The sequence below is a fragment of the Protomyctophum parallelum genome (assembly GCF_964188405.1).
Source record: "Protomyctophum parallelum genome assembly, chromosome: 17".
In the NCBI taxonomy this organism is placed as follows: Eukaryota; Metazoa; Chordata; class Actinopteri; order Myctophiformes; family Myctophidae; genus Protomyctophum; species Protomyctophum parallelum.
This window is the reverse complement of record NC_139719.1, coordinates 33,523,390-33,551,094: the sequence shown is the minus strand read 5'-3', so window position 1 is coordinate 33,551,094 and position 27,705 is coordinate 33,523,390. Positions and strand designations below refer to the sequence as shown.

General features: G+C 40.8%; 3 protein-coding genes across 9 annotated transcripts in view; 1 reads left to right on the top strand and 2 right to left on the bottom strand.

The window, feature by feature from the left end:
* wdr90 (WD repeat domain 90) overlaps nt 1–6,591 on the bottom strand; it is a 31,118-nt gene extending 24,527 nt beyond the window's left edge. For 2 of the 5 annotated variants that reach the window (XM_083787773.1, XM_083787774.1), the window contains exons 1-7: nt 6,162–6,589; nt 4,886–4,977; nt 4,567–4,743; nt 3,750–3,888; nt 2,992–3,162; nt 668–794; nt 300–358 (exon numbers count right to left, since the gene is read on the bottom strand). In XM_083787773.1, the coding sequence (XP_083643899.1) occupies nt 300–358; nt 668–794; nt 2,992–3,162; nt 3,750–3,888; nt 4,567–4,743; nt 4,886–4,977; nt 6,162–6,174 (778 nt within the window). In that variant the 5' untranslated portion in view covers nt 6,175–6,589. Of the gene's footprint in view, nt 1–299; nt 359–667; nt 795–2,991; nt 3,163–3,749; nt 3,894–4,248; nt 4,376–4,566; nt 4,744–4,885; nt 4,978–6,161 lie in introns of those variants that run through there. The other 3 variants (XR_014570589.1, XM_083787775.1, XM_083787776.1) reach the window with 3 other exon arrangements.
* Nucleotides 6,592–9,810: 3,219 nt separating this feature from the next.
* On the top strand, nt 9,811–15,206 carry cluap1 (clusterin associated protein 1). Of its 2 annotated transcripts, none has more exons than XM_083788099.1 (12): nt 9,811–10,191; nt 10,341–10,452; nt 10,556–10,640; nt 11,374–11,553; nt 11,835–11,930; nt 12,148–12,231; nt 12,895–13,028; nt 13,200–13,341; nt 13,430–13,502; nt 13,674–13,784; nt 13,887–13,939; nt 14,716–15,206. In XM_083788099.1, the coding sequence occupies exons 1-12, from the start codon at nt 10,170–10,172 to the stop codon at nt 14,896–14,898; spliced, it is 1,275 nt and encodes a 424-aa protein (XP_083644225.1). In that variant the 5' UTR covers nt 9,811–10,169; the 3' UTR covers nt 14,899–15,206. The 2 variants fall into 2 exon arrangements, with proteins under 2 accessions (XP_083644225.1, XP_083644224.1); XM_083788098.1 differs by having other exon boundaries at nt 13,674–13,790.
* Nucleotides 15,207–16,159: 953 nt separating this feature from the next.
* Nucleotides 16,160–27,601, bottom strand: nlrc3 (NLR family, CARD domain containing 3). Of its 2 annotated transcripts, none has more exons than XM_083786697.1 (19): nt 27,480–27,601; nt 25,781–25,971; nt 25,226–25,489; nt 23,307–25,059; nt 22,636–22,722; nt 22,355–22,438; nt 22,120–22,203; nt 21,761–21,844; nt 21,343–21,426; nt 20,856–20,939; nt 20,117–20,200; nt 19,612–19,695; nt 18,881–18,964; nt 18,490–18,573; nt 18,183–18,266; nt 17,914–17,997; nt 17,046–17,129; nt 16,781–16,864; nt 16,160–16,667 (listed from the first exon to the last, which is right to left on the bottom strand). In XM_083786697.1, the coding sequence occupies exons 2-19, from the start codon at nt 25,857–25,859 to the stop codon at nt 16,577–16,579; spliced, it is 3,366 nt and encodes a 1,121-aa protein (XP_083642823.1). In that variant the 5' UTR covers nt 25,860–25,971; nt 27,480–27,601; the 3' UTR covers nt 16,160–16,576. The 2 variants fall into 2 exon arrangements, with proteins under 2 accessions (XP_083642823.1, XP_083642822.1); XM_083786696.1 differs by having other exon boundaries at nt 25,792–25,971.
* Nucleotides 27,602–27,705: the final 104 nt, after the last annotated feature.

The following is a 27,705-nucleotide window of genomic DNA, read 5'->3' as shown; positions in this document are numbered from 1 at the left end:
AGGGACTACTGGCATTGTTTACTAGTCAGCATGATTGAAACAGGCTATGCGTTAGAATCATTTAGTTCAATCATATTAGTGTCATTTGTTAAACAAAAGTATTATGTACAGTATTACAGTACCATATAAAAGGTGGGTTACTGCCAAGCTATGATTTAACCATAAAGTTTAGCCATAAAAATGCAATTCATTATGAACTAAATATGTTGCTCTGTAAGCATAATAGTTAGATGTACAGTAGGCTACATATACTGTATAATACAGTATTACCATACTTAAGTTACATGTTAGCAGCTTACTAGAGGGATCGCCTTTCTGAATGGAGTCGAAGGGAAGCTTTGCTCCTTCTGACGGAAATCTGTTGGAATGAAGAAGCCGATTATCAATACGTATTGATAATTTACACTACTGACTACAGGACTACTGAAATTTGTCTTTTCAGACATCCTTCCTTGACTCATAATTCGTTTTGTCCATGAAGTCTGAATTTGAGCATTTCATAATACGCAAAAGAATATATATATTTGGCAAAAATACCAGTAGGTAAACAATCAACAAAAATAGCAGAGGGGACCAAGTTGCAGGACACTGTGGTCAACAAAGTATACAGGGTACTGTTAACTGTTTATATATTATATGTATTCTGTTTGCAGCTCCGGTTGCCCACCTAATGTAGTCGTAGAGGTCGTGCCAGCTGCATCCCTTGGGCACGGGGAACGACATGTCCCTGGGCATGGGACCAGTCCCCCGAGACGATGCCAGGCCCATCAGCTTGGCCTCACTGAAAGACACTCCTGATGGCGCACAAAGAGAAAAGATGAAAAGAGCTTTTGAGAATTGAAAATGGAAAATAGCATTCTGTACACACAGAAAGTAATTATCTGATTACACTGTATTATCAATAATGAAGAATGCTGTACTTGGGGTGGGGTGGATGTGAATATGGGTGGTGTCCTTCCGGTTGTCATTGAATGTAACGAACCCAAAAACCTGTAATATGTATTGCTGCTGTTGTACATCCCATGACCTCTTGTTTTTGTCTCCACCAGGCCGAAGGCATGTGGGGAGAGTATGTTTTGCACTCCGTCCGTCCGCGTGTGTGTCCGTGTGTGTGTGTGTCCGTGAACAGCTAATCTCGGCCACCGTTAACCCGGTCGATGCCATATTTTGCACACACACTCCCTGGATGCCAACCATGAACCTCTGCCCCAAACTTTCCAGAACGGCCTGTTATAGCGCCACCAGGAGGCCGCTTTGTGCAAAACAAGTTTTTCAATGCCATATTTTGCACACACACTCCCTGGATGCCAACCATGAACCTCTGCCCCAAACTTTCCAGAACGGCCTGTTATAGCGCCACCAGGAGGCCGCTTTGTGCAAAACACGTTTTTGCACAGTACACCTACAGATTTTGTCCAAACATCACGCAAATTGGTACACAGTCTCTCTAGAGCCATTCAACGAAACGGGTCTTTCAGATTTATCAGACTCCATCCTGATTGGTTAAGATTGGCTTCCAAAGTTCACAGGAGTGCTCAGTTTCAAACAAAATGCTGCAAATCATGAACACATCGCGTGATTTCCGTGAAATTGTGCACCCACATTCACACTAGGCCGAGGACGAAATGCCACATGAACAATTTCAACTCAGCCTCAAGGTGGCGCTATAACTGGCCCAAAAGTGTTTTTACCTCTAACTGCACAGATCTGTGGATAACCTGGTGGAGACCTGTGCCCGGAAGGGCACTTTTTCTAGTTTGTCTTTTGTTTTTACTCAGTTTTTTTTTTTTACTGTTGATGTTTCTGTCCTATTGTATGTCTTGTTTGTCTTATTTGTCTGTCTTGCATATTAAAAAATCCTAAAATAAAGAGTTAAAAAAAAAATAATAAAGAAGAATGCTAAAACTTTGAAATAAGTCCTTCAACTTAGCATCATTCATTATTTGTTTTAGATGAGGGCATTTTGTGTTCTCAAAGAGATAGGTAGGTAGACACGGGGCTTTGTGGGAGGACCCGTTGTACCAGTCAGCCCAGCGACGTAGAGTCTGTGGGGGCCACGGGGCCATGGCCCCCATGAAGAATCCTAGGGCCCCTTTCGGCCCCCATGAAGATTTTCGTGGACATTTTACATTTACATTACATATTTTCTGGGAATTCCGAACATTTTGGACCTCTCCGCCGGCAATCTGAGAATCCCATCGTCAAATATTCGGGAAAACAGCGCCTCCCCTGTTGTTCCTCAGGCAACAGTGTCTTGAGAGACACCGGCCGTCCAAGAGGTGTTAAAAAGTGCTAATCGGGTTTCTTTTGTAGTTGGGTGCGGGGAGGCGGGGCTGCGGGGGGGGGGGGGGGGAGCCCCCTTGAGGATTGATCAAACTCTTCGGCTCTGAGTCAGCCTGTGTCCCTTTTATGCCCAATTGCCCATATATGGAGATCCCTGACAAATCATGACAATTAACAATTTTTGGGGGCAAACAAATAATTAGAAAGAAGAAAAAAGGGTAGGGTACAACACTGTACTGTACAGTTTTTCTTCTTTCAAATTATTTGTTCGACCCAAACAAAATGTGTTTATTGTCATGATTTGTCAACTCTGTTGGCTGAGGCTTACAGGTCTTTAAATAAATACTTTTTGAAACGTCTATGGGAAAAATGTATGGGAAATACTCGTCTGGCGCCCTGCGACGCACTATAGACCAAGATGCACTGTGGAGGATTCAAACTCCACTCTCCACAGTGTGGCCCATGAGAGGACCTATGACTGGAAGCACCATGCAGGATGGTGTGACTCACCAGTTCTGCTAGTCAACTCAATATTGGACAGATGCGAAATTACACAGTGTATCGTACTAGGAATTGTGTTGCTGTAACTGTGTCTTGTCTTCAGTACAAAAAAGTGATGCGCAACAACCATTTCTCTGACATCATATTCTGTTTTAGTCAAACATTTTCATTTGTGTGAATCTCAATCTTTATCAGAGCAAGTCTCACCTGGGTCCAGCAACAGGTCACTGGTGAACATGTTTTTCACTACCATGTTGGCGCAAAGCTTGACACACTTGAGATGACTGTGGTGACGGTTGAGATAGACAGACAGGATGTACTGCAGGTCCAACATGAGACAGGTCCACCGCACCATGGAGGGGGCTGGACCAACCAGATCTGAAAGAAACAAACAGTAACTGCAGCCGAACTGGAATATACTGCATTTATATCCGTCTATAACATCTAAATGTATATCTACATCACATACACATTTTGTTACCCAGTAGTGTATTGTGTCTGTGTTGTGTATTCAGAGACTATAGGGTCCTATCTTTCGCCCAGCGCAAGGCTACACAAAGCAAAAGACGCATTCTGTATCGTCCCCTGCTGATGCAATGGTTACATTTGTCTAAATACCACATTATTTAGGTGGTGGTCTTACAATTAGGCGTTATCACAACGCAGCGCTATTTTCCCCACAGATTTTGCTCAGCCACAACACTGCCACCGCATTTTTGGACACCTCTCGTTTCCATGTGATGTTTCGGTGAGCACAGAGAGAGCTTTTGTTTCATCACAGTTCTTGACATCAAATTACATTATTAATTCTGCTCCCATAGTCTGTAATCTGTAAGTCTCAAGTTTCTTTCATTCATTTCATTTTTGTATTGAGTTACTGTTGCTGCTACAATGCTGTGCTGATTTTTTTTTTAATGTACAGAAGATGTCAAAATGAAATAATGTTGAAATATTTAATATATTACCACGTCTGGCTGATTTGGCCGTGCTTTCATAGACAGAGTCCTTTGCAGCTCCACACAAGAAAGGAAAATGCAGCGAGGTAGCAGTGGACTTAAACTCCTTAAACATGTTAGAAAAGGAGATGCGAACCGCTAGGCCCTCCTACAATAAATACAATACAGCATTGAGAGAAAAGTTAACATTTGGTTAATGTTAACAATTGTGTAAAATGTATACAAAATGAATGCAACCAGAAAAGTCAGAAAATGTCACGGGCAACCTTAATAAGGACATTCATGGCTGAAATATATTCAAAGAAGCACCTCAGTTTATCAGAGACTGGCTGAATGACTGAGGCAGCAGCATAAATTAATTGGCAGGGCATATTTGCACATAACCGTTTTAACCAAGTATTAGGTGCACAGGGCAATTAATAAGCAGCACTCTGGGAACAATGTCTTGCTCAAGGACACTTCAACGCAATGCCAGGAGCCGGGACAACCCTTCCAATTCCCACTCTACCTGCTGAGCCACTGCTGCTCCAAGTAGGTAAGCAGACCCAACTAACTAAAATAAAATGCTGGGGCACTGATGTGGCCAGTGGTTAAGGTGCATACCAAATATTGGTATAGGCTCTAATGCAGCCCAGACAGTGAGTCGCAGATTCGATTCCCGAGTCCGACAACCTTTGCTACATGTCACTCCCTGTCCCTCTGCCCCCGTTTCCTGTCATTCTAAAACTGCATTATCCGAATAAAGGCAGAAAAGCCCCAACACTACAGTATATATATTTGTGTGTCAGCCGTCAGGGTTATGAATTCAAACCGGATCAGTCACTACCTCTGCAGCAACATCCAGGTGCACCATAAAGTATTTGGCAGGAGTGGGTTTAAACAGGAGGTAGAAATAGTGCCCTGTGAGTCCCAGAGTTTGAGTGCTGTTCTTTGGTACAAGGATGTAATTGTTGGCTGGAACAGATCCCCTGATATGGAACACGGAACACTTCAACGTCTTGTCCTGGTGGGACATACATAAAAGTTAAGACACTATAGTAAAGTAAATGTTCCAATTTAATGTCTGACACACAGTTACAATGAAATAATGTTGGATATCATGTATGTTGTTCTTACAATGAAGTGATATTATGTAATGTATGTACCATGTATATTGTCACACTCCCTTCTTTTTTCGACTTCTTCCATTCTTCAACTCTCATGTGTTTGAAGATATTGACATATGGATGTTGCCATACTGAAAAAAGATAAAGGATTGATTGATTGATGCTTTTATTGACAAAATAATACCATATACAAGTCAGAGAGCTTATTTCCATTGTGGGCCTTTAAATATCAGTAAACCTTACATTTTCATTAGAGACATCCACATTTTGGTTATGCTTACGACTAATCTCAACAGGTTTTTTTTAAATAATTTTGAAAAACATTTTAAAACAGTGAAAATAGACGATCTACAGCGATACATTGTGAGCTTGTAGATGGCGCAGAATGGCTGATAAGACTATTCCATAATCAATGCATGATTTAAAAGTGGAGACATTTATTTTTACTAAAGGTAGGGTGTGTTAGCAACACAAAAAGTGGAACTCCCCTCTTTCCAGCTCCCCAGGACCACCAGCAACAAGGGTTTGCAGTCTTTTTATGGTTATTCATCATCAATATAGTAAAAAATGTTTTGTTTTGTTAAAATAAGTGTTAATTAGCCCAACATTCTGATAGTAAGAATTATTAGAGTTAGTGTTTGTTTAGTAACAGCCAGGGGTCTCCCCATTTCTCCAGCCCTTTTAGTAAACAGACAATGCATTTTCAGGTAAAATAAATAATCAAGAGACACAAATAAATGAACATGCCATTTTGAATCTGGAACACTGTAACATGTGAAACTGATAAATGGGTACTATACTCTCTGATTGGCTGAAATTGGCAACCCACCTGAAAATGTATTTTCTGTATACTAAACTAAAGAACTCATGGCAAGAGGGTAGCCCCTCTCGGCACCCCCCGTAAAGTTATTTGGATGTTTACAACTTTACGGGGGGTGCCAAGAGGGGCTAGGCAAGAGGGGTGGAGGCGGTGGAGAAGAAGACCCCGGGCCCTAGTTACTGAACAAACAAAACGAACAATTAAAAGAGGGTATTAACATTTTTTTTAAATGCTACCACAACTTTCAAACGGATATACAAGAGTTTAAGGCAAGTTAAATCGGCGAGTAAAGAGCGCTACAAATTACAATACTGCCGAGATGAGTGTTGTCACTGTGTGGACTGTGGACTGTATGAGATCAGTTAACACTGAACAACATAGCTCCGTTTCGCAGCAGCGTAGACAAACGGAGCTACTAACAACACTACTAGCCTAGCAATAAAATACTACAGAAGCTGTGTTTAAATTTGTGCTACTTGTTTAACGTTGCGTTACCTCTCGAAGCCATTGCGCGTGCCAGTCGCAGGACAATGTCTCAGATAATCCACTTGTTGATAACGTTAGCGGGACTTATTTTTTCTTTGATGCCTCTAAGACGCTGTTCAGTGTTGACCATGGCAAAATAAGCGTTGTCTCAGTAGTTTCAAACCGTAAACATTGTATTTCGGGTGATTGCCATGGCGGTTTTCAATCTTGATACCCAAATAAACCAAAGCTTTGACAGTCACAGGAGAGTTGCTGCCTTGAAACCTACAACTCCCGCTCCACTGGCTCCAGTCTCCGCGTATCCCATGGGGGGGGCGTATCCCAACGAAAGAGCGTAGTGATTCGTGAGACGAAGGCGGCGCCGGTGACTCATGGGTAATGTAGTCTATAGGGTATTATACCAAAATGTTGTATTGGCTTTATCTTTCCTATCACACCGCATATTGTAGGCCACAAATATATTTTCCCAGGCAGCAGAGATTTCTTTTATATCAATGCATGCACAACAAATATGTATATATATATCTTATAGTGAAAATAGCAGACCTAGAAGAAGATCACAATTGGTACACGATGTGAACTAGTTGTCACATTTTTGGCAAATGTTCAGGGCCGGATTAACACCTCTGAGGGCCCCTGCGGGCACTGAAGCTAGAAGGGCTCCCCTTCACGCGCACGCAACATTTTTGCTGTTTTGTAGCCGTTTTGGGGCAGTTTTATGCCGTTATATTGGCAGCCAATCTAGCGCATTGTTGCTGCTTTAGACACAATTGCACTTTTCAGCTGCCCTTCTCACCAACAATAAAACACTAATCTTTTTAGACACCATTTATTTAATTCGGATTAGCAGGGAAATTATCTGTGGAACTAAAATAATTAAAAAAAAAAAAAAATGTTTTTGTTTTCCTGGTGCCCATGGGCCCCTGGGCACGTGCCCAAAGTGCCCATATGGTAGATCCGGCCCTGCAAATGTTTCCCCCCAGAATAGGGATACTGGGGTTCAAGTTCACACCACAACATGTTTTCATTGTTTAAATGGAAATGGACAAATACTGACACTTTTTGACCTTTTTCACCTAGACATGGCCGGGATGGCCCACATGGCCTCTAGCAACACCAGTGTCAAGAGATAGACCAATGTTAGGATTGATTTTTAAATTATTTTACTTGTCTATAAAGCTCTCAATGGTCTCGCACCTTCCTATAGACCGATTCCGTACCGGTTTCATGGTCGCAGCCTACGTATTTCCTGTAGGCGGACTCGACGTAGCTGCGGGGGTAAAACCCTCACCAGGCGCACATCTTCCACTACAGTGAACGGCAGAGTGACTGATGTTAGTTTGCCTCAAACTTTACTCCTTTACCTGCTTTTTTACTAACACTAACATTACAAAGATGCCCAGAACATCGAGATGAACCTGTGTAGTTTATGGCTGCTCCAACAGTAGTGGCAACATAACAAATAAAATAAAACGGAATGTCTAATATCCACCGCGATGGCTGAGACCAGAGCCATTGAGTAATGGTTGAGACAAAGCAGTGAAGAATCCTGCAAGATACATAATTTCAGTCTTACCCAATACCCAATCTTTCTGTTTTATGAACACAAGGCTGCTGTATTTTATACCTCATACTAAGCATTTAAAGTATGAGGTATAAAGTACAGCAGCCTTGTGTTAATAAAACAGAAATATTTGGTATTGGGTAAGACTGGCGTTATGTATCTTTCACTGCTTTGTCTCAACCATTGCTCAATGGCTCTGGTCTCAGCCATCGCGGTGGATATAGACATTCCGTTTTATTTTATTTGTTATGTTGCCACTACTGTTGGAGCAGCCATAAACTACACAGGTTCATCTCGATGTTCTGGGCATCTTTGTAATGTTAGTGTTAGTAAAAAAGCAGGTAAAGGAGTAAAGTTTGAGGCAAACTAACATCAGTCACTCTGCCGTTCACTGTAGTGGAAGATGTGCGTCTGGTGAGGGTTTTACCCCCGCAGCTACGTCGAGTCCGCCTACAGGAAATACGTAGGCTGCGACCATGAAACCGGTACGGAATCGGTCTATACCTACATGACTGCCTGCCTAAATATGTCCCAAACCGCCCGCTAAGGTCTTCCACTGCTGGCCTGCTCGCTTTGCCTAAAAAAATGGCAACTAAAAAATACGGGGAAGCAGCTTTTTGCTTCTACGGGCCATCGGCATGGAACAAGCTCCCTCTGTACCTTCGTCAGGCAGCCTCTGTAGACATTTTTAAAGCTCAGCTCAAGACCCACTTCTACAACATTGCTTTTAAGTGATCTTATATTTTTTGTTATTCATGTCCTCACTGTATTGCATTACTGCTTGTTTTTTAATGTCGTTGCCTTGCTTTTCTTTTATTCTCCATTGTTCTGTAAAGCACTTTGAGCTGCATTTGATGTCATGAAAGGTGCTATACAAATAAAGTTTTATTATTATTATTATTAATGTTAATTGTCTTGGCAGATGACTTTAATCAACCTATGCCTGGTAATACAGTGAATGAAACCACTGGGAGTCTCCTGAGTCTGCTAAATAAACTACATAAGCAATGTCACTGCTGTAGGTGATGCCTATTCCATGCTGTTATGGGGCTTCTTGAATATCTCAATGTATAAATAAATTAAATAAATTAAATTATTAATGAATTATCTAATCAATTAGATACATTGATTGATTAATTGATTGGTTGATTGATTGATGTATATTAAATACAATATCTCAAAATATAGCAATGTGTATAAACAAAGTAACCTATATGTTTTTGTCATGATTTGATACGTGGAATAGCTACATTCTGTAGGCCTATATATTAAGGGGCATAAATAGTTTAAATTGTAGCCTATACATACCTATTTTGTAGTTACGATCTTTATTACATTTCAATATTGGGCAAGGTCTAGGATAAATTGCAGTGACTAGGTTAATCAAAATGATACATTTTATTTCAATGGCATGAACATGCAACATTTTGGGTTTACTAATTACAGTAGATGTCCTTAATTTCAAATGTGTTAAAATACAATAGCTGATTTCTGAAGTGTATAACCACAATGTCAACTTCTATGCAAAAGGATTATAAAATAATTTTAGCCTACCTCAGAGAAAGGCTTCTCCATATTCCGATTTGGCAAGTGTGATCGAGGCTACTGTAGCCTATACTTGGCTGTAGCAGATTAATATATAGCCTATAAGGTGGGTGGTGAATGGTGATGATGATGATAGCCTGCCCCTTGGATGATGATGTGTGGATGATGAATGATTCATGTTTAATGTAATGTAACAAAATAATAACGACAATAATAATAATAATAATTATTATAATAATAATAACAGGCAGCTAATAAATATTAACACTGGTCCCTGCACACTGCTGCGTATTTTTTGGATTTTTAGCGGCGTTTTTCCGTTGGTTTTCCGAAAAACGCTATATACAACGCTGTAGCCTACAAAAAATACATTATTAGGTATACGGTAATAACAATTACAATAGTAGTAATAATAATTATCACCATCATCATCATCATCATTATTTTCTAGACGTAAACTTGAGGTTCTACTGTTTGTTATCGTTAAAGTACAGTTTGTCTGCTTTGACTTTCCGTAGTACTGGCTTCCATAGCGACAAATTCCAATACACAATCACAACCTGTGAGAGCTGGGTTAGCTAACGGCTAACTGAGCGACAGCAAACATTTCTACCTTTTTAAGAAACCAGATATTAATTACACCTTCATGTGTTATGAGGTTAAAATGTGTGTCCGCTTTCTCCTTCCATACGTTGTGATTACATTGTTGTCGCATTTAGAGCATTTAACCGAGAGTTAGCTAGCTAGCTAACTATTTTCTTTAAATTGGGTCATTAATCATTATTTACGTTAATTCGTATATTGTTTTATTGGGAAATAATCTGCCTGTCTACCTAGAACAATAAGACACACATCCTCATCTAAATTCATATTAAGATAAGTGTGTACCCCGAAGTGCCAGGATTATTATGTCCTTCAGAGACTTAAGAAGTAAGTACAATTCACTGTCATGATCATTTTAAACGTCATATTTCAATTTGCACGGTTTTGAACAGTTTGCTTACCTTGAAAAAAACTTGTTCCGTAACATATTGGTCATCAAGGCTGCCACCATATATGAGTTCATTTTCTCTTGTCAGATTTCACAGAAATGATGAGGGCCTTGGGCTATCCTCGCCTGATATCTATGGAAAACTTCAGAACACCTAACTTTACTCTGGTAGCAGAAATACTGTTGTGGTTGGTAAAGAGGTATGCTGTTTTGAGCTACAACACAGGCATTAAGTAGGCTATTACTTTAAAGATTGTTCAATTGAAGCCACATACAGTAATCTTTCATTGTCTGAACATGTAGGTATGAGCCCCAAATGGACATTCCCAGTGATGTGGACACGGAGTCAGACAGAATATTCTTCATCAAGGCTGTGGCACAGTTCATGGTGATGTCATTGATGCCTCAACATAACCATATATGTCAGATGATATTAGCAGGGCCAAGACTGCAGCTAGCATCTCTATTATAACTGTCTATATCATTGTAGTTGAAAATAGTGTAAGCTGTGTAATATCTCTTTTTGTTTTATGAAGAAGTACTGTATCTTTAGCCGCAATTTGCAACAATAGATTTTTTTAAATAATCGGATGAATCTAGAGTTGCAATACCTTACATTGACATCCCATTGATCCAAATTGCATTTCCGATCTGCTTGTATTAAACAACGTTAAACTGCAATATCGGTGAGTCACCAATATTGCAGCTGTAGGGAAAGCTTGAATTATCCTATTTCAATCTACAAAGCGTTTGTTTCATAAAACTCCACCGTAGACATTATGTTATTATGAGCTACTTTCTGCTAAGAAATTTTGCTAAGAAAAGTGTTGGAGTTCGGAAGCGCTCGTCGAAATCACTGAACGGACCTGTGTACCATCTGTTTTGATCTGTTTTAATAAAAACGAGTACTTCCAAACACAAAATATCACAGCACAGAATTTCTTGACAAAAAGTAGCTCATAAAGTTGGTGAAGTTGGTTAAACATTGTTTAATACAAGCAGATCGGAAATGCAATTTGGATCAATGGAGGAGGGTATTAACTCTAGATTCATCCCATTATTAAAAACATCTAGTGTTGCAAATTGCTGTAATTTAAGGCTTTTCTGTCACCTGATTGCAGGCAACTAAAGCTCATATCAAGCTGAACACCAAGCGTCTCTATCAGGCTGATGGCTATGCAGTGAAAGAGATGCTGAAGATCACTTCAGTGCTCTACAGCGCTATGAAGACCAAAGAGATGGCCTCAGGAGACCGATTGGAGGATGACAACAGCAAGTTCAAGTTTGACCTGGGATCTCGGGTAAGCTAGAAGAGTATTGTCATCTCGTCTCCTCTCAATACTACTTAATCAGTCATCCCCACCCAGTACAAGTGGGTTTCATTTAATTTAGTTTGAAGCATAGTTTCATGAGTGAAGAACTGAAGGTGGCAGACATGATCTTATAATGTATTGCAATAATAATAACAATAGAGTGCTGTTAGCGGTAGATATTGAGACTCATCTGAATGTCTCTCAGCCAATCACAATGGGAGAATGTAGGATATAATATAAATGTTAAACACGCCTGTCTCTTCCTTCAGGTTGCAGACCTTAAAACAGCTCGCCAGCTGGCCTCAGAGATCACAACCACTGGAGCATCCCTCTATGACCTTCTGGGAAAGGAAGTAGACCTGCGAGTGAGCTATGCAACACACACACACACAAAATATATATACATATATATATTGTGTGTGATGTTGCTACTGTATATACATAGCAACATCTACATCCGATCGCGGCAGTGTTCTAGCGATCAGACTACAGTATATTCACGAGATATCTCGAAGTTGGCACAGATTGATTAATGGGTAAACCTAATCTTTTTGTAATCTGTCTGTCTTCCGTCTCCTCCAGGAAATGAGAACTGCTGCCATCGCCAGACCTCTAGAGATCAATGAGACCGAGAAGGCCCTGAGAGCAGGCATTAAGGAGGTTCTGGTATGTTTTACACATGCTGGATAAAAGCTTTTTATTTATTTCTATAATTTCTCAGTACCTTTATGTATATACAGTATGCACTTACTTACTTGTATTCTAGTAATGTGATAATGGGAAAAATAATCTAAACCAGTTTACGTGATTAGGTCACAAATGGATTCCACTCCAAGAATGTCCTGCCTGATTGTTCTGCATTTGTCATCGCTTTAGTTTCATATGGCCAGGTCTTTGAAATGAGTTTCCTCCCAAAAATATTATTGCCTGCCACCATGTTAACCATTTTTCTGCATCCATGATCATTGTTTTCTATGACAACGGATGCATTAAAAAACAACAAAGGGATCGGTTAAATAGTACTGAATGATTTGAAAGATTTGGCTAAATTCTAGCTGTGTTAAATGGCATCTCATTCTCAATCCAATAATAGCTTTTATACAATTAAGCTTATCGCACTATGCTGCCTGGTTACATGACTACAGTAACTGCCTATATCGGACTATGATTCGTAGGATTATTAGTGTGCCTCTAAAATTTCTAAATGAACTGACTCAATAAGCTAGATAACCGAACAGAGTGGTCTGCACTCTGCATTGTATCGAAAGTTTCCCGAGTCTTGCAGGTTTCCTTCTCTCTCATTCACTTATCCATGTGTTCCTGGTGCAGGAAAGTGTGGAGAAGACCAAAGACATGCTGAACAACGTAGCTTCCGACGAGACCAACCTGGAGGCTAAGATCGAGAAGAGGAAACAGGAGCTGGAAAGAAACAAAAAGAGGCTTCAGACACTGCAGAGTGTTAGGTGAGGTCACACCGCTGCCCCCTAGGCAGTTGTAAAATTACTGTCTTGCAGAAGATATATGGGTCAAATGCATCTGTATAAATAACAATACAATGTCTGATTTAATTGTATGACAAAAGGTGATCATCATGCTGGAATCTTTGTATTTCTTTGTATTTCAATATCTCCCAGGCCGGCTTTCATGGACGAGTATGAAAAGATTGAGGAGGAGCTTCAGAAACAGTATGAGACCTATGTGGAGAAGTTCAGGAACCTCAGCTTCCTGGAGTCTCAGTTGGACGACTACCACAGACTAGAGCAGGAGCGCTTTGAGGTGTGTGCGTGCAAGCGTGCGTTTTGGTAACCTAGTGTTTTGGGGTCCTTGCCATGAAAAGGTTTGAGAACCAACTACTCCTTTACAGGAAACGGAGAATACTCTGAGACAGATGCAGCAGAAAGTACAGGAGGAGGAGAGGAGGATGATGAAGAATGGTGGTAAGAGACACACACACACACACACACACACACACACACACACACACACACACGGTTCAACTGAGTGTGATGTTATTAACTACTATTGCTGGGGACCCCCTGGAACCCCCTCAAGGACCTCTGGGGGTCTCCGGACCCCACTTTGAGAACCACTGATCTTATTCTCTGCAGTGAAAGACTCTGACTCTGACATGGATATCCCAGAAGATGAAGGCTCAGACAGTGACATGGAGGACCACAGGCCTGCGAAACCACGGCCCACCCAACACGCCACTGTGGCAGGTAAAAGTAAGAATAAATATATATATATATTGTTTCCCCCATTAAAGTAGTAAATAATTAATATTTTCTTAAATTCGGACCTCTATACTGTTTACTCCACAGGTCGAGGTGGTACTCGATCCATCGGTAACATGCAAGGTGGTGATAGCGAAGAGGTAAGTACTATAGCCATGGCATCACAAACACACATCCAAACAGCTCGTGTCAGAATGCTGCACTGAAGTTCACTTGTGTGCCGTTGGATACATAAGCAAAACAGCTTTCCCTGAGAGTCCAGAATGGTAGTCTTCTCTCTGATGCTAACTTTCTTTCAGATTTAATCATCCTTTTTTTTAACAGCTACTCTATTTCCATTTGATCCTTTTTCATTTTGATATAATTTTATACTTTTTCAAAATTGCTTCTCTGCACTGCACCAATTGTTTCTTCAACTTCCTTCACTTCATTTTCTCAGTTTCTGTCTCTGACTCATTTCAATTATGCAACCTTTCCCTCTCCTTATGCATTTCAAAAGCCAACCATGTCTGCCTCCAGAAGCTCATTCCCTCGTCCCCACACACGAAGGAAAGGAAAGGTTTGTGTAGCTCTGGGATGTAGGGGGCAGTAGTTCCTTCCAGTAGATGCCAGTTTACCACATCCTTTTGTTTGTGTACATCCCACCCAAGCTCCCACACCAAAATACTTTAAAGTGCCTTCTTGATATAACAGTACTTTGTTGCACGTGGTGTCACACAGTGAAAATCGTAGATTTACAAGCGCACAATGGATGTGTTATGAGCTTGTAGATTCGCCATTTTCAATGCATGGCACCAATGCGCATGCAAGTATGCCGTGTTTGCTAGCTACTGTAGCTACAGTCCAGTATTGGGCGTCTCAGACCTATTTGCGGTGGTTATTTAAGTACCTGTTATCTGCGTGATCGCTCTTACAGACGGAGGACAGTGAAATTGACGTGGACGAGGATGACGAAGATGATGAAGAGGAGGAGGAGGAGGAGAACGAAGACCTGGAGGATGAAAATGACAGCCTGGAGGGATCGGCATCGAAGGTCACCCGACCTCCTAGAGGGACCCTTAGACCCCAGCTGTTGGAGGAGAGTGATAATGACTTCTGAATGGACATGTATGGACTGGTAGACATGCATCACAAATGCATGTGCTCCTTTCTCTTTCACACACTTGCATACACAAACTCAAGTCTGCCTCACTGTTTCAGCTCATAATAAACTATTCATACAGGCCACAACATTGTTTCCTTTCAGAGATACAGTGTTACTGTTTATTTCAATACACTAGGATGATGTCTCAAAGAACAGATAAATGTAAAGGGTCCATTTTTGTATACAGATTGCACAACACTGTTTTATTCCCCCTTTTGCTAATTTATATAAGGCGATATATTTTGCCCAATAAAAACTACTTATTCAAAGTCTCCTTTGTGTCATTGGAGGTCACATGAAAAGTGAGGGGCGCTCTTATCATCATGACGTAACATGTCTATGTGCACAGACACATGACGTAAATTCTCCATTCATTGTCAATGGGAATTTAATGTTTGTGTAAGACGAAAATCAACACTAATAGCTGAACATAGGAGGGCCCCTCAAAAATGTTGCTACGTCGATGGCATCCAGTGCGACTTTAAAAGGACCTTAAAAACACTTTGCAGGTTCTCACTCAAAAAGATAAAGGAAGCCAAAGTGGCCTCATCTCTGCCTCCATTACTGGCGGTCACTATGGCAACAGTATGAATACATCACATGAACTGACCAAATGTAATGCTTTATTATCTGAAGCCTGGTAGATACGTATAGGCTATTTTCATGCTTTTGTTCCTACAAACTATGCATAGATTAAAATGTTATTAACTTTAACCTATCAACGTCTCAGTAAAGCATACAAGAATGAGCAAGAGAAGAATGCCATAAAGGTTACTTGCATATTGAGCTGAATGTTTAGCATTGTGGTGGGGCTGTCGAGGACAAAAGAAGGGTGAAAGAAAAGCAGTTAGAAGTTAGAACCTGTAAAATGCGTTTTTATATAAATATCATACATTAGCCAAGAACTGGGTGTTGGAATGTTAAATCAAAGTGTTAGGTAATTTGAAAAGAACATTTAGCCTAACCACTATCCACTTCAGATGAATCGCCCATGCAATGTGTCCAGGACTGACTGTCACTGCTCATGCTCTGCATCAAAGAAATCAAAACGTGTTTTATGACATAAGGAGGTTTTATTGCTATAGCATTAAAAGTGAACCCTTGTGCATACAGTACTGTACAAACATTACAATTGTCATATAAAGACCCACTACAACAAGTTATTGTTAAACCTGCATACTTAGATTCAAAATTCACTGTACTCGTAAAAGTGGACTCACTATCAATTACAGTAGCATATCAACTGGTAGATAGAGGTGGGTTTATTATGAAAATACATTTGCATGAATACTGTAATTACTGTGTACATTACCGTTCCGATTATTGATTAGTGATTTGAAACTATAAATAACACATATCACAGAGATTTATCCAGTGTAGGTCCACAATATATATATTGTAAAGTAAATATCTAATAACTCATTTAATGCATTTACAACAATGCATTTTATGATGTTATATTCCTGTCAACATTAGCATAGGCACACATCACAAGTAGCCAAGGTGGATTACAATTCTTCTTTTAAGTGGAATGAATTCATTCCAACTGAATGAACTGTCACACGTTATTTCAGTACAATGACCTTCATGATAGAAGGATGACGATATGGGAGCTATATTGTCAATCTCTGTTTCAGATATCCACCACACAGTCAGGAGAGTTGGTCCTGATGGCATCAGATATCACCTTTGCCCCAGATTGTCCAATGGCATTTCCCTGCAAGCTACAGGGTTGATTTTGGCATTAGCAAAATGGTAACGCACATATGACACATTACATGTAACCTACTCAACAGTCAATACAGCAAGGGTGCATGTGAAGAGGTGGAGGACTCACTTTATGTATGTCAGCTGGTGGTTTCCTTTCAAGGCTGTGGCAATGAATATGGCTCCATCCATACCCAGAGAGTTCTCCTGTAGACTAAATACAACAGATTAACACTCATAAATATACACACACAGAGACCACTCCTGTCATCACATGCAAGACAATTATCCTGTTAATATATCAGTCAAAAAATATTATTTCTTATTTACTTTACTGATCAATAATCAATATTACCAAATGGCACACACAGTGCTCTGCTATGTGATCCACTCACTTCAAAGATTTGAGGCTTCTATTGTGTTTCAACGCATTGGCCAGGGCCTTGGCCCCCTCCATCCCTACACAGTTTCCTCGCAGGCTGAAACACAGTGGACACAACGTGATATTAGGGCCAAAATAATGTAACATTGGGGAGGAAATGCAGTTTCATTTTCTGGTCAATTTCCCTTGTGCAATCGCAATAATTATAGACAAACTGCTAGAATGTGGCAGCTGATACTCTGCCATTCTCACTAGTGATTTCTTACGGCAGACAAATGTAAGTGTTGTCAAGGAAGTGATTGCCTGGGAGAAAATTGTTAAGGAGAAAGATGAGTTGCTGTTGCTCAAAACATGTAAGGTGCTGCTGGTGTGCCTCACCGTTGTTTGTACGTGACCAAACCATTCTGTGAACCATTGATAGTTGATGTTTTCGGCTCTATTTAATTTTCTTTGTACCCAGATAAACTCCAATGTCTCCTCAACCATCAATTCTACGGTTTCTACCAAACCATCCACAGCAAACATGTGTCTATCTATAGTGGCCGAGTTTCATCAATTTCATCAATGTTTGACATGTGGCATGTCAAACAGTGAGCACTTTCAGCAGCAAGGTGACGCTGACTGATGACCAATCTACACAAGCTTATCATTGGCTCGATACAAGTGTGCCTGAACTAAGCGTAAGCTAAGGGCTTCCTTGTTCTTCTTGATATACAGTCATTTGTTGTACTGAATGGGATGTTAATGCCGTTGCATTGTCTGAGGTTTACAAAGAGGGGTTCTAAGACAAGGAAATATGGCCAGTTTGGCCACATAATGAGCATGGACAAAGGTCATGTGACCAAAAGAGTTAATAAGCAGAGTCACAGATATGAACTTACTCTAATGTATGCAGGGCTTTGTTGCACATCAGAGCTTCTGCCATTGCAATGGCTCCAGTTCCCCCTGCTGAGACACCCTGGAGACTAGAGAGATGATGCATAACACACACACATAAACATATACATATAGTCATGCACATTCACAAACCATTGATAAAAAATGTACTGTACGAAAAAGGAGAACCCTAACATGTTGCAATGATCAGATTTTCTATCGCTTTTGGTCAACCTATTGTTTACAGTCATTTGTATGTAAAAGTGCCACTAACCATAAAGTGCACAGAGTTGTGTTGGTCTTCAGGGCCTCAGCAAGAAAAATAACTCCTTCATCTCCGATTGCATTCTCTTGTAAACTGCAGCACATATGGACATGCACAGACAGAGAACAACTCCGTCAACCATATTGAGTTTTTCACATCAATATCATTCTCTAACAGGTAATCTAAAATGTCCACTGTCAGCTGCCACTTTCACAGAATAATGAAAATGGGATACAGGCCAAGGCAAAGACAAAAAGATGTGAAGACTATAGAAGTAATGTATAATGCTGCAATGGATTAATGTTGAGTTTCTTACTCCAGGAGTTGAATTGTGGAATTGGACATCAGTGCATGAGCCAACGCTTTGGTGGCAGTGGACTTGATGAAATTCCACTGTAGACTGGCAAGAAGAGAAACACTGTACATTAAATTGCGTGTGCGTGCATGTGCTTGTGTGTGCGCACATACATGTGCACGTGTGTCGTCATTGTTTTTGTATTTATTCTTTGTTTTATGTTTGGTGCTGGAATTTGTTTACATTTTTCCCTTGTTCATTTGTTGCTTTTATTCTTTTGTGGTTCCTTCATTGTGAAGGCATACATCCCTTTCCCCTCTATAGCACGCTCTATGAACTAAATATGACGAAACTGTTACATTGTTAATGTGCAAAAAAAACGAAACAAACAAAGTTAAAAAAATTAACTCACTGTAAAGAGGTGAGAGCTCGATTGACCTTTACTGCTTCAGCAATAGCTTTCACACCTTCATCATGCAACAGGTTTGCTGTTAGACTGGAACAAAGCAACACACAAGTAAGTAATAAGTGTTTATTTCATGAAATAACAGACTCGTGCTAGTCAAGTTTTTGGCAGGTTCACACAATTAATCAATGTTTTATCATTAAACATAACGTAAAATAAATGGGGGGGGGGGAGTTGTATGTTTAAACTAAAGTCTGTACCCCTAATACCTCCTGCCCTAGCTGGCCAAAAATGTTAGTTTTTTTAATATGATTAAGGCAAATAATCACAGAATGTCACTGCACTGTGAGACATGCAGCTGCTGTATACTCCCACAGCTGCTCTATACAACAGTGTTTACCTGGATTTTGCCGTTTGTGCTAAATAACCATAAAACCACCATTAGACATTTGAGAGAAACACTGGTCTAAAGAAGCATAGAGTTATATACAGGTTTAATGTTTGTTTTTAGTTCAATGTTTGTTTTACATCATCATGTTGTAAGATGATAAGAGTGCCCCTCACTTCACACAGGTGTGATTTTTATAGTCAGTGTTCCCATTGATCTTCAACACCACATTAGCTAGCCTTGAGCCTTGACTGGTATACTCTGGATGGAGCATGTGTGTGTACAGTGTACAGTGTGTAGTATGTACACTTGTTGCCCTATCTCTGCATGGTGCATGCGTTTGACTCACTCCAGGTTCCTTAGAGTGCTGTTCTCTCGGAGGGCATGGGCCATTTCCTTCGCCCCCTCCACCCCGATGGAGTTCTCCCGCAGGCTAACAACAAAGGGACACAAATGAAGTGGAGAAGAACAGGAGGTTAACTCTCTCCTGTTCGACCTCCGCCTCGGGTCAAGACATTTTAGCCTCACACATTATCTCCAGCGCACTAACTCACATGTACAGATAATTAACCATTTGAACCCAATACATTTTCTTTTTCGATTCCGGCCAGAGACTGGGGAGACCGTAGTTCCCCACAGCTTCCAGTTTCTCTACACTGCATCTAATTAAAGCAACAACAACAAAAAACAACCTAAAATGTTTTATTATAAAACAGTCCTGGCATTCAGCATGCTCTAAAATACTGTCATCAATGTTTTATGGCTTCTTTTGAAGATGGAAGATGCTGCCATGGGGAGATTACAGAGAAGTCAACATGATGTTGAGAGCAGCATGATATGGAGGGGTTACTCACTTTAAGGTAACAAGGCCGTGGTTCAGCTTCAGTGCCTGGGTTAAAGCCGTCATCCCCTTGTTACTAATGGAGTTACTCTGAAGGCTGGCAGCAGACCAAAATCCAACAAGGGAACATGTATGAAAAAGTGACACTATTTTCAGTTGAAATGTAAATTCTGTTTGTCTAGAATTTCATCACATGACACTGTTGCTGAGCATAAATCAGGCTTTAAGACACAGCAGCAAATGACCGGTTATCAACACTGTATGACCAACAAACAATGCAAGTCAAAACCTTTTAGATCAGTGGTTTTCAACCAGTGGTCCGGGGACCACCAGTGGTCCATGACAACCTTGAGGAGGTTCCAGGTGGTCCCCAGCTAAATGATAGAGAGTTGGTAACCAAATGGACCCTTATAGATCTTTAACTCTTAAGAGCGTAAAATGAAACTAAATGAACCCTTTGAGGTCCAATTATTGTTAAACATCTGCATTACTAAATTTAAGAAGTCTACACAATTAGAGAATGTAGAAGAATTGTTATTTTGATCAATGTTTGCCTGTTATCTTTCCTATGGTACCAACATCAATACAGCATGGAATTGTTGGTCTGAGAGGCAAAATCTCATCAAATGGTGGTCTGTGGCTCAAATGCCAAATAAATAATGGACCTTGATATAAGGGTTGAAAACCACTGTTGTAGATTGTACAGTATGTGATGCATGGTGTTTTATTGATTGAAGATGAAGTGTACTGACTTCAGAGAGATAAGTGTGTGGTTGACTTCCAGACTCTGGGCCAGGGCAACTGCTCCTTTGTCCCCCAGCTGGTTGCTGCAGAGGCTAGTGACATGAAAAATAAATGTGGTTAGTCTCTTGGAACTGCTGGGGTCTCATATTTGTATGAGTATGCTACTTACAGTACTATAATATGGTACAGTGAACAAATGCCCATGGTAACCAAGGAAGCTCCTTTCAACTGCAGCTTCACTATACCTGTACATGTACAGTACAAGCATACTGTATGTAGGGAGTGTATAGCAGTGATATTGAATTGGCGGCCCGTAGGGCCCGTAGGGCTGTGTTTTTCAGATTTTTAGTATAACAGTATGTTATACTGTTATGTATTATATATTATAGCACATTTATACTAATGGTGCTGCATTGCTGGTCTGTGCTATTTAATTTGATGTTAAATGTAATTTTAATTAGATATATGAAATATATACGGATATGTTACGGATACATCAGTTCTGTAAGAGTCCGGTTGATTTTCAGCGCATCAGCAATCCATTTGGCTCCATCCGCTCCAATTGAATTCTTCTGAACACTGGAATAATCACAGGGAAATCATAGACAGAAATGTAAGAATGTGAGAAAGACACATTCATACAATTGCAACTCCATATGTGTGTACTATAGGCCTACTTGACTTGCACATTTGCAACATGTGCAATAAACCCAGTATCAGACACAATATGTAAGATACACAACTCAGTTCTTATAAACTTAAATTAAACTCTCATAATGTATGAGAGTGTGTGTGCCTCACTCTCTTTCTCTCTCTCACACACACACACGCACGCGCACACACGCACGCACACACACACACACACACACACACACACACACACAAAATTTCAGTTGCTTTAGTTGTAACTTACTTCAGCAAAACAAGCTTGCGGTTGATCTGCAGCAACTCAGCCAGAGCCCGAGCACCCTCGTCCTCTATGGAGTTGTTCTGGAAGCTGGCATGCAATGACAATAATGAGGCATAACACATCTAACACTAAATAGTGATTTATTAGTTGCCCATGTCCAGTTTCCCAAACAATAGTTCAGATAGTAACATTTCCTACATTCAAAAGTAAAATAAAGTATATATAGTATGTATGATCTGCTACAAAAGATCTGATGCACAATGCAGTGAACGCACCAAATTGGGCCAGTGACAGAAAATGCTATTCTGGTATTGTGCAAGCAGCTGATGTTGCTCAATCCTGTCACAAAACATTTCACTTACTTGATTGACAGCAGGACTTGGTTCATTTTGAGGGCTTCTGCCAGAAACCTAACTCCCTTTGAACCAATGTTGTTGCTATGGACACTACAACACAAAAATATGGTTATTTGGCTACATGAATGGTAAAATAACAACTGAAACTACTAAATTAAGTGAGGAAAGCACTGTGGTTTATAATAATAATGGCAATCACAGTAGTATAGCATCAGACATACAGTACTAGTATCCTACTCACTCTAGTGTGGTTAGGGTCCTGTTAACCAAGAGAGCACGGCTGAGGGCTTTGGCACCTCTGTTACTGATCTTATTCTCTGCAAGACTGGTAGGATAAAGGAAATGATAGGTTTGTGGTTTATTTATAGGATTATGGTTTAGGCTGCTACTAAATCAAAAGAACAACTTGATTGGATTTGATTGGAAATGGATGTGCTTTTAGTGTTATATCATTTCCTTCAAATGATGAATGAATGCATAGAATGAATACAACGCTCTGTATCGATGCAAGCGTGAACTGACCTCAACTTCTGGATATGGCAGTCTTTGGAACTCAGCAAGCTTCCCAGCAGTTCCATGACATCATCTTTGAAGTGATTATTCTCTAGTCTGAAAAACAATTGTTTTCAATACTGAATAAGATTTTCTATAGATGAATAACAATCGCAAAATTTCTGTATTAGGGGGGGATTAAAAATCACACTTGTGTTGGAGGAGATATTTGTAATGGAGAAACTAACTCATGTATTGAGACTACAAGAGGAACTATTCATTGAAAAATGGGAGAAATGGACTGAATATAGAGATCAACAAAACGACACCAATGTTAATAATGATGGACATTTATAAATGAACTGTATGTTGTAAGAATAATCACACTTGTGTGAAGTGAGGGGCACTCTTATCATCATACATCACATCACATTCCGTGCTCAGCCAATCAAATCATCACAAAAGTCATTCCGGCCAATCACTGTTGGCGTTTCTGCCCTCACTTTTATCCTCAATATGTAATTTGCTCAACCAATCAAATAATCGGTATGGGGTGATCAGCCAATCACAAGCCAATGTTTGTGTTCACACAAACACACAAAGCTGGGCATAGGAGGGCCCTCAAAAATAAAACGTTTTCATCCTGTGAATGCTCAAAATGTCATGTTATAAGAGAATGCTTTATTAATTGAGGCTCTAACCTTAGACAGCTGCAGTACAGCAGCTGTGGGAGCAGACATTTAACAGTAGTGTAGGTCAAACAAGCTGTTAGATTGACCTCTTCTCTGCACTCTGTGGACACATGCAGTAGATAGGCCAACACGACACAATGGGCATGTGTCAACTTCCCACCCAGGCTGCCAGCACGTAGATCTTCCTCTACACTCCTCAGCAGTTCTACATGCTGCAGCTCCTGCAGACAGTAGGCTAGATTAACGGCACGCAAGGAAACCACAGCGCTCCCATGTGCCAAGAGACCATGCAGAAACCCTGCCGCCCATGCCTTCTGGCTACCATCGTCTTTCCCAAGTGCCAACAGCCCTGCAAGAGGTTTTGCAGCCTCTGGGCACAGCAGTCCTGTCAGGAAACGCACAAACAAATCCAAATGCCCAGCATCGTCTTGCTGAGAGTGTTGTAAGGCGCTCCTGAAGTGGTTCTGGAATCCGATCTTGGGCCAAGACATTGCACTCTCTGAGAACATGTCAAAAATGGCCCGCTTAGAGGAGTCATGGTAGAAAGTAGCTGCCAGGAACTCCTGTATGGTCAAATGCGTAAACCGGTAGACTGTGCAGATGATGGACTCCTCGTGAATAAGGATTCCAGCACCAAGACTGCTCTGGGTCGATAGATCTACTCCATAGGTCTTGAGGTCCTGCTCACTAAATGTGTACTTGTGCTTGAGGAGCCCATAGAATGCCATCCGTCCGAGACTCCCTAGCAGCTTTCGATTACTTCCATGGAGATGATCTACCTTTACAGGTCCCCTGCCTCTTGGTTCACCTACTTCTGCCATCATGGCACAGAAGTTGCCATATAGTTCTGTACATGTCCTTGGGAGGCCTTCCTGGGTGGCTGTCTGCATGAGGTACCTCAAAGTATCGGTTACCAGCTGACAAATTCTTGGCACATAAGACATCAACATTAAGGTCTTATGGGACTCTAAGTGTTCCCATATTTTATCGGCAAAATCCCTTTCCAACATGTAGTGGTTTAGGAAGGTATGGATATCCTTTGGGCTAAAGCCTGGGATCTCAGTCACCCGGTCAACCAATCCTCCGGGGATTAGTGAAGCCATTGTCGGCCTGGAAGTCACCCATACTGTAGCCTCCGACAGCAGATTCCCCTGGATGATGTTGGTGACCAGGTCATCAATGGACACCTCTTCCGTGGGGTCAGTGCAGGGTGCTGCATCAGAGAAATTCAAACGACAACGGAATTCATCTAGGCCATCGAATATTAGCAACACCCGACAAGAGCCGCTCAAAACCAGACTAGGGTCTGGTAAATGAGGAAAGGCTAGCTTGATCAGCCTCTCAGCTGAAATCTTATCCAAACAGTTAAGCTCCCAGAATTGGAAAGGCAGGACAAAGCTCACATCTGTGCAAATAGACCCTTGGCCCCACTGCCTGATAAAGTGTCGAACCAAGGTACTTTTGCCAATCCCTGCCACACCCACTGTCATGGAGACCCTAGGAGGCAAACTGACCCGTGTCAGAGGGTCAAACAATTTTAAAAGACCAAGCTGTCGAATGAGACTTCTCCACTGCAGTGTACCGCCTTGAGTGGCTGCCACCTGCATGAGATCATGTTCCTTCTGTTGGAGGTCAGAAGGCCCATCAACCAGAAGCAAGGCTCGGAAAGAGACATTCAGGCTGGGGTGACTGATGGACTCCCTAGCTTTGTGTTGGCTGTACTGCTGTAAAAGCACCTCCTTGTGTTCCTTCACCATGGGGTCTGAAAACAAAAGACAAATGGACTCATGTCGATCATACAGGGATGGGGAAATGAGTAAGGTGTGACTGTTTTTAATATCTGTGCCACGTACAGAAAGCAAATGATTGTTCACCCTCATACAGAATTAATTTTACATTTATATACAGTTAAACTACAGGTCCATTACCATGTTTTGTGATGAGCTGGGATATCACAGAGTTGGAATTCTCTATATAGGCTCGAAGAGCATCTGAGCTTTGAGGGTCCTTGCTGGTAAGGATGGTGGTGAACATGTCAACTCGCTCGTGCAACTGGCCAGGGGCAAGGATGCGGGTCTCCTCAGCTACACTCAGCAGATCCAGCATTCTCATGTGGGCTAGCGCGCCCTCCAGGAATGTGGTTGTAATAAAGCGCTGAAACTGCTGCTGATGCTTGTGGATCCAGCCAGTGTCTGAGCCAAAAGAGAAAAGAGTAGAAACTCAGAAGTCGATCCAAGTCACTGGACAGTGGACACAATAATGATAGCTTTTGCAGCACATCGAAAGCTGAGATTCCTTTCTGTCAAATGTTGGATTTACACTAATTCAAGTTCAAACTTGGCAAATTGCCAGGTGACAGAAAATCTGTTTTCTTAAGTAAGCGGGTGATCTATACTGAATTTATTTTCTTGAAACGCTATGGTAGGAGGAAGAGTAGTGAAGACAGGACATGAGTCAGGGCTTCTTCAATAAGATAAAGTGACCTTTACGATACCTTCCATTTCCTCCTTTGTTGAACAGCAGGATGTAGATTGGAGGTCCACATAGCAATCTGCCTGCCATGTAATGCACTTACTTCGGTCCAGGAACGAATCGTAATGGGAGTCCCTCTCCATAGGAGAGTGGAATGATTCCTACCTTGATGTATTCCTATCTGAGCCTCCTCACCCTATGCCTGTAACACATATAAAGATACAGTTGTATATGGTAAAGAATAATGGATGGTGATGATGAAGAAAGATCAGAGTACTATTTGACAGGTCAATATATTCAAGACTTTGTTACTGTCAGTGATTGCAGTTGCCTTGAATCTCAGGCAGATTTTAATCCCACACCGATCCGACCAATATGTCTGAGTCATAGTGTTGTTTTTTTTGTCAGAGTCTATAGAAAGGAATACCATCCAGCACTCACTTTTTATCCATTTAGGATTCTTTGTTTTATTCAGAGTCCGATTTTAAGAAATGACAGTTACCATGTGGCGGTCCCTCTACTGTACTGTACTGTACTGTACTGGCACACCCGAAAGCATCATATATTCAGTTAATACATGGGGGGGTTGTTATTGTATATCTATCTCCCTGTTCTTAATGTTTAATGATGGTGTGTAATTGTGCCGAGCAGGGAGAACACCAAGATAAAATATTATATGCACACTTGTATTCTCAATCTATAATAAATATTGGTTAAATCTATTTGTGAGTTATTTGACTGAAAGGGGTTATTCAAACTTTTAATTCTACTCAGTGGGTGAGGTGAGGTGATGCACTAGTAATATGATATGTCTGTCTCAATGGAATATATGATCTTGCATTTTATCATCATCACATATGGGACCAGTAACTGAAATGAGATTGCTAGTAACATTAGAGCCATTCGTTTAAAAGCTGCCAAGCAGCCATGCAATGCACCTCAACATTTCCAGTCTGCACAGATGTCTTTTGGAGTCTTACAATTGTTTTAATGGCAGTAAACCTAAAGCTGTGCATTATGATGTTGGGCTTCAAGCTAAACCCAAAACTACTGCAAACACAAAAGTGAACTGTAAGAAAAAAAGTATATGGCAAGTGTCTTCTTGTTAGGTCTGCATGCTTTCAAGTCAGCACGTACAACGGAAGCTAAAAACCAAACCTCAGACTCTCGTATGCAGCTTCCTTCGGATGCTTAAATGCTGGCTGTGTCAACCCATCTAATGCTAAAAACCAGTGTGTCAAAACAATGTCAATAAAAATAAAGTTTCAAACTGAATCACCCAGTAACAATTGTAACTGGGTGTTACTACATGTCTACTAACTACATTAATTACACATCAAATTGATAACAAAGACACAGCACAAGTAATAAAGGCACACCAACAAAACAAAAAATATATAAATGACAGAAACACTTTCATAATGAAGAGGTGACTTAAAGGTTTTGTTCAACAGCATTAATACACTGTGGCCACAAGAGACGGGAAACCTCCAGGACGAACACAGGAATCATGCCCTTTTCAGGGTGTGGGTATTAGAAAAGGTGAACTCAAGTCAAGAATTATGAGACAATTACAATGCATTACTTGCTGTAGCTCAAGACCAAGACCCATCAGTTTGTAAACCTACTAGCTCGGTTCGTTGTATGAAATTCAGTGATGTTGCAGAAAATAAAAGTTTTAAAATTCAGTGGATTAAAGCATTCACTCACCATATATTTGCAATCAACCGTCAGTGGATGAGAGACGATGTCTGAGCAAGAGCTGTTATCTAATAAGACCACACTGCAGCTCAGAAACAAAAAACTGCACACAAACTACAAGTGTGCAAGTGTAGATAACAGGAAGAACTCTGGCACTGAGGCTTTGAAACAGAAAATGGAATGTGATCTACTTACTGCAGTGCAAGTGATCAGCAGGTACTCGTTACTTGAAGCG

Coding starts and splice junctions, on each gene's coding strand:
- cluap1 (XM_083788098.1), top strand. CDS start 10,170: ATGTCCTTCAGAGACTTAAGAA. Junction 10,192..10,340: donor GTCCTTCAGAGACTTAAGAA/GTAAGTACAATT, acceptor TTCTCTTGTCAG/ATTTCACAGAAATGATGAGG. Junction 10,641..11,373: donor AGGCTGTGGCACAGTTCATG/GTGATGTCATTG, acceptor ACCTGATTGCAG/GCAACTAAAGCTCATATCAA.
- nlrc3 (XM_083786696.1), bottom strand. CDS start 25,912: ATGGAGAGGGACTCCCATTACGATTCGTTCCTGGACCGAAGTAAGTGC. Junction 22,723..23,306: donor CTGTACTGCAGCTGTCTAAG/GTTAGAGCCTCA, acceptor ATTGTTTTTCAG/ACTAGAGAATAATCACTTCA. Junction 20,940..21,342: donor CGGACTCTTACAGAACTGAT/GTATCCGTAACA, acceptor TCATGTCACTAG/CCTCTGCAGCAACCAGCTGG.